The sequence below is a fragment of the Myotis lucifugus genome, unplaced genomic scaffold, assembly GCF_000147115.1.
Source record: "Myotis lucifugus unplaced genomic scaffold, Myoluc2.0 scaffold_23, whole genome shotgun sequence".
Lineage (NCBI taxonomy): Eukaryota > Metazoa > Chordata > Mammalia > Chiroptera > Vespertilionidae > Myotis > Myotis lucifugus.
The window spans coordinates 7,905,384-7,918,073 of NW_005871071.1; the positions used below are offsets into that span (position 1 = coordinate 7,905,384).

General features: G+C 39.1%; 2 protein-coding genes across 2 annotated transcripts in view; one reads left to right on the forward strand and one right to left on the reverse strand.

The window, feature by feature from the left end:
* GALK2 (galactokinase 2) overlaps positions 1 to 5,764 on the reverse strand; it is a 138,930-nt gene extending 133,166 nt beyond the window's left edge. Inside the window, exon 1 of the mRNA XM_006085986.3 lies at positions 5,466 to 5,764. Within this exon, the coding sequence (XP_006086048.1) occupies positions 5,466 to 5,485 (20 nt within the window). The 5' untranslated portion in view covers positions 5,486 to 5,764. The remainder of the gene's footprint in view (positions 1 to 5,465) is intronic.
* An 87-nt stretch (positions 5,765 to 5,851) lies between these two features.
* Positions 5,852 to 12,690, forward strand: part of COPS2 (COP9 signalosome subunit 2) — a 32,159-nt gene continuing 25,320 nt past the window's right edge. The window contains 1 exon segment of the mRNA XM_006109800.3: positions 5,852 to 5,977. Within this exon segment, the coding sequence (XP_006109862.1) occupies positions 5,924 to 5,977 (54 nt within the window). The 5' untranslated portion in view covers positions 5,852 to 5,923.

Below are 12,690 nucleotides of genomic sequence, written 5' to 3' on the forward strand. Positions count from 1 at the left end.
TTTGCAGAGTGAAAAACAGTAACTACGCTTCTAAACACCCTCTTCTTGCCCAGCCATAGAAATGATCACACCAGTATGTTATTACTTGTGTGTTTTCTTATCTCTAGAGTCTTGCTACTCAAAGTGTAGTCAGACCAGCACCAGCATCACCTGGGAGCTTATTAGAAATGGACAATCTTGGGCCCAAACCCACTGAATCATATTCTACAATACAAGCCAAATATTTAAAATTTTCTTTTTTAAATCTTTTTTATTGAATTCAGTGAGGTAACATTGGCTAATAAAAATATGTAGGTCTCAGGTGTACAATTCTATATGTAATCCATATATTGTATTATGTGTTCACCACCCCAAGTCAAATCTGAATTTTCTATAAGTCATTTTTAAATGAGTAGAAAGAAATACATGAAATTAACTTTAATAATATATTTTACCCAATATATCCAAAATATTATTTCAAAATATAATCAATATAAAAATTGTTCAGGTATTTTACTTTTTCATAGGAACTCTCCAAAGTCCAGTATATATTTTACACTTATATCTCAATTCCAATTGAAAGATGTAACTACTGTAATAGACTCTATATATTTAGACTATAAGCTCCCTGAAGGCAAAAACTGTTTTTACAGACTCTGGGGTTTTTTATACTTTATGATATTCTTTTATTAATTCTTTCTTATGATTGAATTTATTGGTGGGGCAAATATTCCTTAAAAACAACACAAAAAGCATAAAGAATTCTTACAACTCAATAGTAATAAGACAAATAACCCAATTTTAAAATGGGCAAAAGAGGCACTGTTTCTCAGTGGTTAGAGTATAGGCCCCTGCACCAGTTCTATTTCCGGTCAGTCAAGGGCGCAGGTTGAACCCTGGCCCAGGTTGGGGCGCAATCAAAGAGGCAACTGATCGATGTGTCTCTCTCACATCAATGTTTTTCACTCTCTCCTCCTCCCTCCCTCCACTCTCTCTAAAAAAATCAGTGGGAAAAGTATCCTCAGGTGAGGATAAACAACAACAACAACAAATGGGCGAAAGAACTGAAGAGATACTTTACCAAAGAAGATGCATGGATGATAAATAGGCACATGAAAAAATGTTCAACATTAGTCATTAAGAAAATGAAAATTAAACCCACAATGAGATACCACTACACTCCTACTAGAGGACTAACCTTAAAACTGACCACACTACCTGTTGGCAAGGATGTGGTGCAACTGGAACTCTTAAACACTCTTGATGGATATACAAAATTGCAAAACCAGTTAGGAAAACAATGTGGCAGTTTCTTAAAAAGTTAAACATACACCTACTATATGATCCAACCATTCTACTACTAGGTATTTTCCCATGTCCATATCTAGTGCTATATAACAACTAGAGGTGTAGTGCATGAAATTTGTGCACAGGTGTGATCCCTAGGCTTGGCCTGCCATTGAAGCACGAGTGTCTGGCATAGAAGGGGAGGTCCCAGCTGACCTCTGGGCCATGGGCAGCACCTGGGCCCCCGGGGCCCCACGCGTCCCCCTCCATCTGTGTCACGGTGCCCGAGTTCCCCACACAAAGATGCGGTGACCGCAGCCAGACGCTGTGGGCCGGGGTGCAGTGTGGGCCTCTGGGCCACCCAGTGGCAATGCACAGAAGCCAGGAGGGCAGCATGCTCTCTCCCAGCCAGCCTCGCAGACCAGCTCCTGCACCAACCCACGGGGAGCCTGACTGGCCCCTGTGGTCCCAGCGGCTGTGGCCTGGCTCACCCGGAAGACACCGTGTGGGTGCAGGGTGGGCTCCTCTGTGGGGCGGGCTCCTCACGGGCACCCAGCACCTGAGGGGGGGGGGGGGCTTCCCTGGTGTGTGAGCCCTGGTGTCCCAGGGGAGGGTAGCAGAGGGAGTGAGAGCAAGCTCAGCGAACACCCTGCATTCTCACCGCACCTCCATCCCCATCACCCCTGCCCCCGTCACCCCTGCCCTCAGGCAGCCTGTCGCCAACACCCACCATGTTCAACGCCACCCCCTGGTGGTCAGCGCATGTCATAGCAAGTGGTCAAACTCGCAGTCAAACTCCCAGTTGAGGGGACAATTTGCATATTAGGCTTTTATTATATAGGATAGCACCACAAATTTAGTATAAAACATTGCACATTGATTATCTCACAGTTTCTGTGATTCAGAGTCAGGGCACAGCTTCGCTGGCTCCTCTGCTCTAGGATCTTTCAAAGTATTATCTGAGGCTCAACTGGGGAAGGATTCACTTCCAAGATCCCATGGCTGTAAGCAGAATTCAATTCCTATTAGGCTGTCAGTATGAAGGCCAGTTTCTTGCTAGCTGTGGCCGCATGCCACCCTCATCTCTTGCCACATGATCCTTCACACATGGCCACTTGCTCTTTAAAAGCCAGCAAAGTAAATAGAGTCTCCCCTAGCAAGATGGGTTTATAATCTTGTATAATATAATTATGTACATAACCTTTGCTGTATCTTTTGGTTAAAAGCAAATCACATTTACTTATCTATTATCTATAATAATAAGCATAATATGCTAATTAGACCGGATGTCCTTCCGGATGAAGTGGGGGGGGGGGGGGCTACGAATTTCGTGCATCAGGCCTCTAGTACCTCAATAAAGCTGGAAAAAAAAAAAGAGAAGCAGCAGCAGTCACAGATCTCACCAACACTGAAGAGGGAAAGGATTATCCAAAGCATAAGTAATGAGGAAACCACCTTAAAGTCTATCCACCACATTACACAAGATAAATGAAACTTGTCCGTACAAAAACCTGTACACAAATGTTCTTAGCAGCTTATTTGTATTAGCCAAAAACTAAAAAACAAAACAAAACATCAAATACCAATCAATAGGTAAATGAATAAACTGTGGAATATCCATACAATGGAACACTCAGCAATAAAAAGAAACACCAATTGATACATGCAACAACATAAATGAATCTCAGAATAATTTTACTGATTGAAAGAAGCCAGGCAAGAGAGAATACATACTGTATGCTTTATTTATATCAAATTCCAGAAAATGTAAACTTATCTATAGTGAAAAAATAGGTCAGTGTTTTCCTGGGAAAACTGAAGGGAGAAGATGGATTACCAAGGGGCAATGAGGAAACTCTGCAGTGATAAATGTGTTTATTATCTTGGTTGTGGTGATGGTTTCACAGGTGTACACATATGTCAAAATTCATCAAATTGTACACTTTAAGTATGTGCAGTTTAATGTACCTCAATAAAGCTGCTAAATTATACCTCAACAAATCTTTTAAATGTCTTTTAAAAAACACAAGATCCACATCAATGCATCATCAAAATAAAAATGTATTAGTTACCACTGAGTAAAATTGATATCAAGAAAAAGAATGACGCCCTAACCGGTTTGGCTCAGCGGATAGAGCATCGGGCTGCGGACTCAAGGGTCCCAGGTTCGATTCCGGTCAAGGGCATGTACCTTGGTTGCGGGCACATCCCCAGGAGGGGGCGTGCAGGAGGCAGCTGATCGATGTCCCTCTCCATCGATGTTTCTAACTCTCTATCCCTTTCCCCTCCTCTCTGTAAAAAATCAATAAAATATATTTTTAAAAAAAAAGAAAAAGAAAAAGAATGACATAACTGCACAAAGTATTCAGAATAAGCTATGTAAAAGAGGTGACATTTAAATGAACTTTTAAGGACAAAAGGCATTCCCGGCACAGAAAGATTACTTAATTAACATGTTTATTTGTACACAAGGAGTGTGCCTTTAAGTACTGTGAAGACCTATTTAACAGCTCTAAGCAAATTTCCAGATTGGTTTACTAAATTTGGAGATGGCCAAGGATCGTATGATTTACCTGAACAATTATTTCTCTCTATTGTAGAAGTAAGTAATTACATTAAAAAGCAGCAAATTATATAAATTCAATCTAAATGAATTTTTATACATTTACATTATGTAATCATTATGTAAATGGTTGATAACTTCAAAATTATTATTGACTAAAAAGCAAAACTATATAGCTCTGATTACTCTGAGCAAATAAATCTCTTGATCACCTTAGAATTCTATTTTCTCTTTTGGGGAAGAATTATTAATTTCAGGTAGAGTAACCATGTGATTTATTGTCTAAACTTCTGAAGTGATAAATGTTAATAATTATTTTTGTGGAAAAACAGTACTAAACTAGGGTTGTTACCCCAGGCAAACTGGGATGGATAGTCACCCCAGTTATAGGGAGAGGTTTTGTTTTAAGGTTACAGGTTAACAGATTGCTGAGCTCTACCCCAGATCTACTGAATCAGAATCTCTGGTATGGAGTTGGGAAGCTATAATTTAATGAACTGTTATGCTTGGGAAGCCTTGAACTTTAAAGTGATATCATTAAAGGCTCTTCCAATTCTAAAATTATATATTTAATAAGGAAATTTTAAACATGCACTGGCTACTAGATAATATCAAGGAATGATTAATTTCTTAGTGTAATGATGTTGTGATTACATAAGCAAATGTCCTTATTTTTAGGAAACACACATAGCTGCATTTAAGAGTGATATGTCATGATATCTGCATCTTATTTTTAATTGATTCAGGAAATACATACGCACACAAATAAGGCTGATAGTGGGAATACACATGTTAACTGGACTATTCTTTCAATTTTACTGTATGTTTGAAATGTCTTATAATAAGACATTGGGAGGAAAAGACTATTAGGAAAATTTTGTTATGTTAGACAGTGTTATTGTTATATGACTTTTAAGAACCATGACCAAAAATGTCGATTCAAGTAATTACTAAAAAAATCCAGCCTCTATCCTCCTTTGACTTTTTTCTAAGACAAAATAAAATGACAAATTTATTCACTGCAAGACTGTTTAAAATAGTGTTATGTTTGCAAAATTCTAAATGTATCAAAATGTCAGCTTAAGTAAATTAAGTTGCATTGGTTCATTCAACAGAGAGATTATTAAACAACCATTAAAATAATCATTCTCAATAATATATTGTACACATGTTTTACGCTGTTACATAACTAGGTATGTAACAAAAAGAACCCGAAATTATATCTGTGCTATAACTATATAAAATTTGTGGACTTAAGTGGGCAGAACTGGACGTTTATATGGAATGTGCTGTTTTAGGAGCAGTTTTTTCCCTTTATTTCATTTTCTTATTTCGAATCATGCTAATGACTTTGTGCAATTTAAAAAACCAGTCATTAACTGCTACCTTAATTTGGTCCTAAGGGCAGTAAAGGTCAGTTTATAACTCGTTGAACAGCTGAATAAGACCTGGGGCGCCTCAGTTGATCGATGCTTAACTAATTTGGGATATCCACAGAATCGTTTTGCCGACTACAAAATATAACAAACATTTCGTGTAAACTATACTGCTGAATAAGTTTCCAAAATTCACAGGAACACCCACCACAATGTGCGGGCTAAATGCATGTAAATAATGATGGCAGAAATAATACTACCTGTCATACAGGATGGGCATGTCACCCTTTTCTCCGCGAAAGGCTTCTGGTCCTAGGCTGCCTCTTATTTTCACCAGAATGAGATGGTTCCAGAGCCCCAGACAAGGAAGGGGACCGTTCCCTAGCCTAGGAGGCTGGAAACTGCGCGATGTGTGGGAGTGCAAGGTTTCCAAGACCCTTCTTCAGCTGAGCTCCGCAGCACTAGACTCTGCCCAGTTGCTAGGTTTGGTTGCTAAGGCACCAACCGTTTCGCAGGAAGAGAGAGCGGTGCGCTCCCTTTTGGGGTCGTAGCGAAACCTCTCAACGCCGAGCGCGTTAGTTCCGGAAGGCAACATTCAACTCCTCTAAGAGCGACGGGAAGGCGAGGAGAAGCGGGGAGTGACGCCTCTGAACCGCGGAGGATTGTGGGAGGAGGTTGTCTCCAATTTCTCCTCCCCCTCCCCCTTTTCCCGGCCAAGATGTCTGACATGGAAGATGATTTCATGTGCGATGATGAGGAGGACTACGACCTGGTGAGGCGCAGGGGACGGACCTCTGGGGCTGGAGGGGGTTTCTGTCTTTAGGGGCCGGGGCCGGGGCGGCCGCGGCCTCTCCCCGTAAAACATGTGCTCCTTCCAACTTCTCCAGGTGCAGTGACAGGACGGGTTTACCTCCTCCCCTTTCCCGCACTGGCCGGGGCCCTGCTGCTCCTGCATGGGGGAGGGGAGGGTCAGGGAGGCGGCGTAGGGGGTCTGGAGCATTGCGCTCCAAGTCCGGTGGCCTCCCTCGTTCACTCGGACGCCTCAGGCCTCCGGCGCCCGGTTCTCGGGGCCGCTACCTCCTCCCGCCGCGCGAGCCGCCGCGGGGACCGTGAAGTGGTCTAGGCCCCGGCTCTGCCCGGTCGGGCCCAGCATTGCGGGCCCCCTGCTTCCCCCTTGAACTGAGCGGGTGCACATGCCGGGGGAAGGGTCTGAAAACGGGGGGGCCTTGCTACTCCCGGGCCCGACCGTGAAACGGCGTTTATACGTCTCCTGGAAACAGCTTGATTAGTCCTGTCCAGGATTCGTTTTGGTTTAAGGGTAAAAGTGCCGTGGAGAATTTAGAGCAAAAATAGCTGGAAAAAAGTAGTTGAACTAGTTGTGTTTAAAGAGAAAAGCTGGGGAGGAGGTTCTGCTTTTTGTTTGTTTTGATGGGGGGGGGGGGTAACAAGGGGATTGACAGAAATTTCCCAGGATTCAAAGTAAAAAATACCAGCAGAGAAGACATAAATGTATGCAACGGAATGGTGACTTTTAAGTATTCAGTGTTTAATTTATTTACACGTTTTTTTTAAATTCACTAACATTTCAGGTTGCTACTCAACATAAGATAAAGTGGCCCAAGAATCAACGTCAGCTTGCTTTTTTGTTTGTTTGTTTTGGGGGGCGTCTTGATGCACGGTTCCTGTATATTGTAGTGATGCTGCATTATGGTAAAGTTGAGGGAGGTCTGCTCCTCTTATATTTTAAGTGCCAGAGAGTCTCAAGCTATAAACAGTCGTTTTTTGAATTAGTGTAAAACTTCTATGTAAAGTCATTTCCAATTACTCTTTCCATTTTAAAAGAAGGCACATTTGCAGAAGGGGAGGGGGTGCTTACTATTATTACCTGAAAGTCACAGTAGAGGTCTTGGTCATTGTTGAAGTTACATGTGAAGTTTTGCTAATGGCTCTTATCTCTGCCTTACATTTTTAGTTTGTACAAACCAAACCAGTTGTAGGCAATGCCTTGAGTTTATTAAGAACATGTTACTTGTGCTATCCTAGGCATTTTTTTATGACATGTTTATATTACCATATTTGTAAGTATGGAAGTGTTTCTTTTCTTTTAAATGTGTGTTTTTAAATGTTTCTGCTTATGTCTTACCAATAGTTTTCAATACATAAATGACTTATTAGCACTGTGATTAATTTGAAAGTCATCTACATTAGGCATATAATGGAGGGAAGGCAGTGAGAATCCTATTGTCCCATGAAGTACTCCATTTTTGTAAGAATTTTAATTAAACATACGTTGTTTAACTTGACTGTGTTTCTGAAGCCTTTTAGGGCCTGTACTACATGTACAGCATAAAGTTGAATATACAGTTGTTTTGTCTTTTTTGAAAATTTCTTAACCATAAAAGTAAGATGTTACTTAAATGAAAAAAATTTCCCCCAGCGTTCTGTTGAATAGTTGCTCCTCTCCCCATATCTCACTTGCATAGATACCATTCTGGATTCCCACTCAGATGTCACGTAGTGAAAGCGTTTATGCTCTGTTTACTACTAGTTAAACTCTTTTGGTGGCATAAATTTTATTTAGTAATTTATTTTTTACGGCTTTAGTTAATATCCTTAAACCATTATGCATTTTTTAAAAAGATTAAAGGGTTGGTTGCCATTTCATACTTACATGTTGCTAAAAGGGAAGTTCGGTGTTTTGTTTTAATACTTATTTCCCTGGGTCTTTTTTGTTTGTTTCTTAGGATTTAAAGAGTCTACAGAATTGACTTCCTGTTTTAGGGAAGCTTCTTTTTTATCTAAAAAATGTATTGTTTGTTGGAAATTTTGCCATCACCTCATTTTAGTCAAAATGTTAACTAAAGTCATGAAGATTTCCAAACACAGATATATTCAGCATATCTTTTATAGGTTGTCGCTTGATAAATTTTAATGCGTAAGGTACTTTTTGTTCTTGCCCAGTGTATTGGAAATAGGTAGTTATGCTACCATTGGAAAAAGTAAAAGTCTGTTTCTAAAACTATAGAACATTAGTCCAAGAAAGTAAATAATGATTTGTGCCTAAGATCTAAAAGAAAGGAGAATAAACTTGGTTAAAAAAGAAGAAGATGCCAAAGCCGGTTTGGCTCGGTGGATAGAGCGTCGGCCTGCGGACTGAAAGGTCCCAGGTTCGATTCCGGTCAAGGGCATGTACCTTGGCTGCGGGCACATCACCAGTGGGAGATGTGCAGGAGGCAGCTGATCGATGTTTCTCTCTCATCGATGTTTCTAACTCTCTATCTCCCTTCCTCTCTGTAAAAAATCAATAAAATATATTAAAAAAAAAGAAGAAGAAGAAGAAAAAAACATAAAAGAAATTCAATATTCTTGACTTCTAAGATCTTTTTTATTTTTATTATAGGCGGAAGCAGGCACTTTCTAAGCATAGGAATTTATGTGGCAGGGAATGAAGAAGTAGGAGATGGTAAATGCCTTTTAATCTAATGCTACCTTTACAGATTTATAGATTGCTAGTGTAATAATACTAAAAATTATAGTGCCATTCATTAAGTTGATAAGGCCATTGATGAGTTTATTGTACTATGATTCTATAGTCCAGTCATTCTAGCATGAAATTGCTTATTATTTCTAATGATCTTTTTAGAAAGGGTTTAAAACAGATTGACTTCATACCAAAAGTTATTTTTTAGTAGATCCTATGATAGGTAGGGCATTGTACATTTGCATTTAAATGTATTACAAAGGGGAGAAATTGTCAAAAAAGGTAGAATAATTCCACTTGGTTAAATGTATTTCCAAGCTTTGAGCCTCATTATATTGCCTTAGTCAAGCTTATAGTTGTGATTAGTGAAGGAATGTTTACTAGTATTGTCTTTCTTGTTTTACTAAATGCCCTAAAAATTTACTTCTTTTTGTCTACTTCTTTGGGAAGTGAGAGTCTTAGCTATAGGATATCTTACAGAATCTCTTATTTGTCACCATTTTATGAAGGTCAGCAGAAAATAATGGCTTGAACATTAGTTTCTCATGTTATAAAGATCTTGGAACATGATTTAGCAAATTGAAAAATAACACTTTTGTGTTTTTTAATATATTTTTACTGATTTCAGAGAGGGAGAGAGAAATAGAAACATCAGTGATGAGAGAGAATCATTGATCAGCTGCCTTCTGCACACCCCCTTCTGGGTACTGAGCCTGCAACCTAGGCATGTGCCCTAATTGGGAATCAAACTGTGACCTCCTGGTTCATAGGTCAGTACTCAGCCACTGAGCCACACTGGCTGGGCACTAACTTCTGTTTTTTAAAAATACTTTGAATTGATGTAAACAGAGTATATAATCTAGTTTGAAAAAGAACTGATAGACCGATATAAGACCAGGACAAAAGAGTAGCTTTAGGGATTTGTAAGTTTAGTATAAAGGTCTCACTTTGTCATTCATTGTGCATATAAGGAGCTGGGAGGTTATTTTTCTCTGAGACCGTTGTCCCAATAACTTATTGCTTGGCAAAGAAAATGTTGAGGATCTTTAAATAATAGATTTTTAAACACTATACCTCTTATAAGTCTGGGGCATTGTTTTCTATGCTGAATATGGTTTTCATGAAAATGAAATTTGATTGTACAGTTGAGGCTTCTAAAAGAAACATGATGTGTTTAATTATAAATAATTGGAAAGAGCCCCAAATTATCAATAGTAGGGGGGCACTAATACTATTAATATAATAAGATAATGACATATATTATTGTATATTCATGTGATGGAATGCTATGTCAGCATTTCAAACCATGCTTCTAAAGAATATTAAGTGATATGAACAACTCTTGGTAACTTCTATTGGTCAGGGCTCTTGGATAAGGGACACAAATACATGTCAAACTAGTTTAAATGAGAAAGAGCATATATAGGCTCAAATCACCAGAAAATAAAGGTATGGTTGGATTCACAGGCTCAGGTGATGGTGCTACATCTTTTACAGTGTCCATCTTTCTTCTTGGGCTGCTTTCTTCACTGTGTTGGCTAATTGCCTTCACAGTATATAAGATGTAATGTGGCATCTTCCTAGTATCATAACCCCAAAGATAAGAGGATGTTCTCTACTAGCTCTAATGGGGAAATCCCAGGAAGGTCTCTAGGGCCTCTGTGAACACTGCCTCACTGTAGAGAGGGAGTTGGGTTGCTCTGTCTCCTCTGTAGGAGTAGTGCTGTCATTTAAAATCTTTACCTGGTAGGGGAAAGGTTAGTTAATGCTGTGCACATAGTGAATACATCTCCATCATAAATATATAATTTGTATTACAGTGTTATTGGGAGGGAATAAATTTTATTTTGTTGAGTGGGGAAAATATGGAAAAATATCTGAAAAGTGTCAGAAAATTAAAATTTGTGCATTTCTTAAAAACATTTCACAGTGAACCTATATTACTTTTATTGCTGGGAGGAGAGGGGACAGGTTGCAGAGTACAAATGATAAACACAAATTTTACTTTGATCTTGGGAGACCAAACAGTGATTTTTGTCATTGCTCAAAAATTTTTTAATTTGTCTTAGAAATTGTTCCGTGTAAGTATCCAAAAAGCTTACTTTTTTCTTTTTACAGCTGCATTGATTGTATGGATATCACATACTTTAACCATTAGTTCCCTTTTAATAAAAATTTGGCCGCCCTAGCCAGTTTGGCTCACTGGATAGAGCGTCAGCCTGGGGACTGAAGGGTCCCAGGTTCAATTCCGGTCAAGGGCATGTACCTTGGTTGCAGGCACATCCCCAGTAGGAGGTGTGCAGGAGGCAGTTGGTTGATGTTTGTCTCTCATCGATGTATCTAACTCTCTATCCCTCTCCCTTCCTCGCTGTAAAAAATCAATAAAATATATATTAAATAAATAAATAAAAACTAGTAAGATGTATACTACTATTTTAAAAATATTGGCCTGTTTTCTTTTGCTGTTATAAACAATGTGCAGCTCCTCCCCCCCCCCACCCCCCCCACCCCTTTAACTTCAGCTGTAGCCAGGTCTTGTCCTATTTTTGTAAGTGCTGAAAATTATATTCAGAGTCACTTTTGATAAGTTGGGCCATCAAACTGAATGATTCTGTTTTAGGTAGAAACATCTAATTAATGAAGTGAGTTTTCTTGAGAATTTCAGAAGTATTTATTATCCATGTCAGTAAATAATTTTACTACCTCTTTAAGTTTTGGTGCATTTTTAAAAAGGCCTATTATATTCATAAGTATACCCTGTGTAATGAAATTAGATTCAAACAAGGATAACTAAAAACATAGAAATGGGAGATAGTTCTTACATGCTAAGAATAAGATAAACTTAAATCTTTTCATTCACTCCTAACTTAAATATGTAAACTCTGAATATTCAACAGAGTGAATTTACAATCATATACTGTATCTCAAAATGAAAATATAGACCTCAGAGGGAATTAGAAACTTCCTGTAGAGTTCCACCCCCACATTTGACGGAAGAGGAACTGAAGCATGGAGTGTTAGTGACTTACTTAAATTTATACAACAAATTAGTGGGAGAGTCAGAACTAGTAGCCTTGCCAGAGTGGCTCGGTGGTTGAGTGTCAACCTATGAATTAGAAGGTCATGGTTCAATTCCTGGTCAGGGCACATGCTCTGGTTTGGGGTTCAATTCCCAGTGGGGGGGCAAGCCGATCAGTGATTCACATCATTGATGTTTCTGTCTTTCTCTACCTCACCCTTCCTCTCTGAAATCAATTTATATATATGTATATGTGTGTGTGTGTGTGTGTATATATATATATGTATAAATATATATTATATATGTATATTTATGTGTATGTACACACATACTAGAGTATAGTCCAGGTCTAATGACTTTTATGATGTCTTTGGGGGAAATTTAATTTGAAGACTGAAAGTTTAGGACAAATATTCTAAAAGAATATTCTAATTAACACCATTGATAACAAATTAAGACACATTAACTTGAGTGAATTTTTTTTAAAGTTTGGATAACTTTATGAATGGCTAAATCATAAATGACTGCCTAGCACAGTGATGGCGAACCTTTTGAGCTCGGCGTGTCAGCATTTTGAAAAACCCTAACTTAACTCTGGTGCCGTGTCACATAGAAATTTTTTGATATTTGCAACCATAGTAAAACAAAGATTTATATTTTTGATATTTATTTTATATATTTAAATGCCATTTAACAAAGAAAAATCAACCAAAAAAATGAGTTCGCATGTCACCTTTGACATGCGTGTCATAGGTTCGCCATTACTGGCCTAGTCCTTATGGATAACTAGAGGCCCAGTGCATGAAATTTGTGCACTTGGGGGTCCCTCAGCCCAGCCTGCATCCTCTCGCAGTCCAGGAGCCCACGGGGGATGTCCCACAGGGAGAGGGCCTAAGCCGTCAGTTGGACATCCTTAGCACTTCCGCAGAGGTGGGAGAGGTTCCCATCACCGCCGCTGCGCTCACCAGCTGTGAGCTGGGCTTCT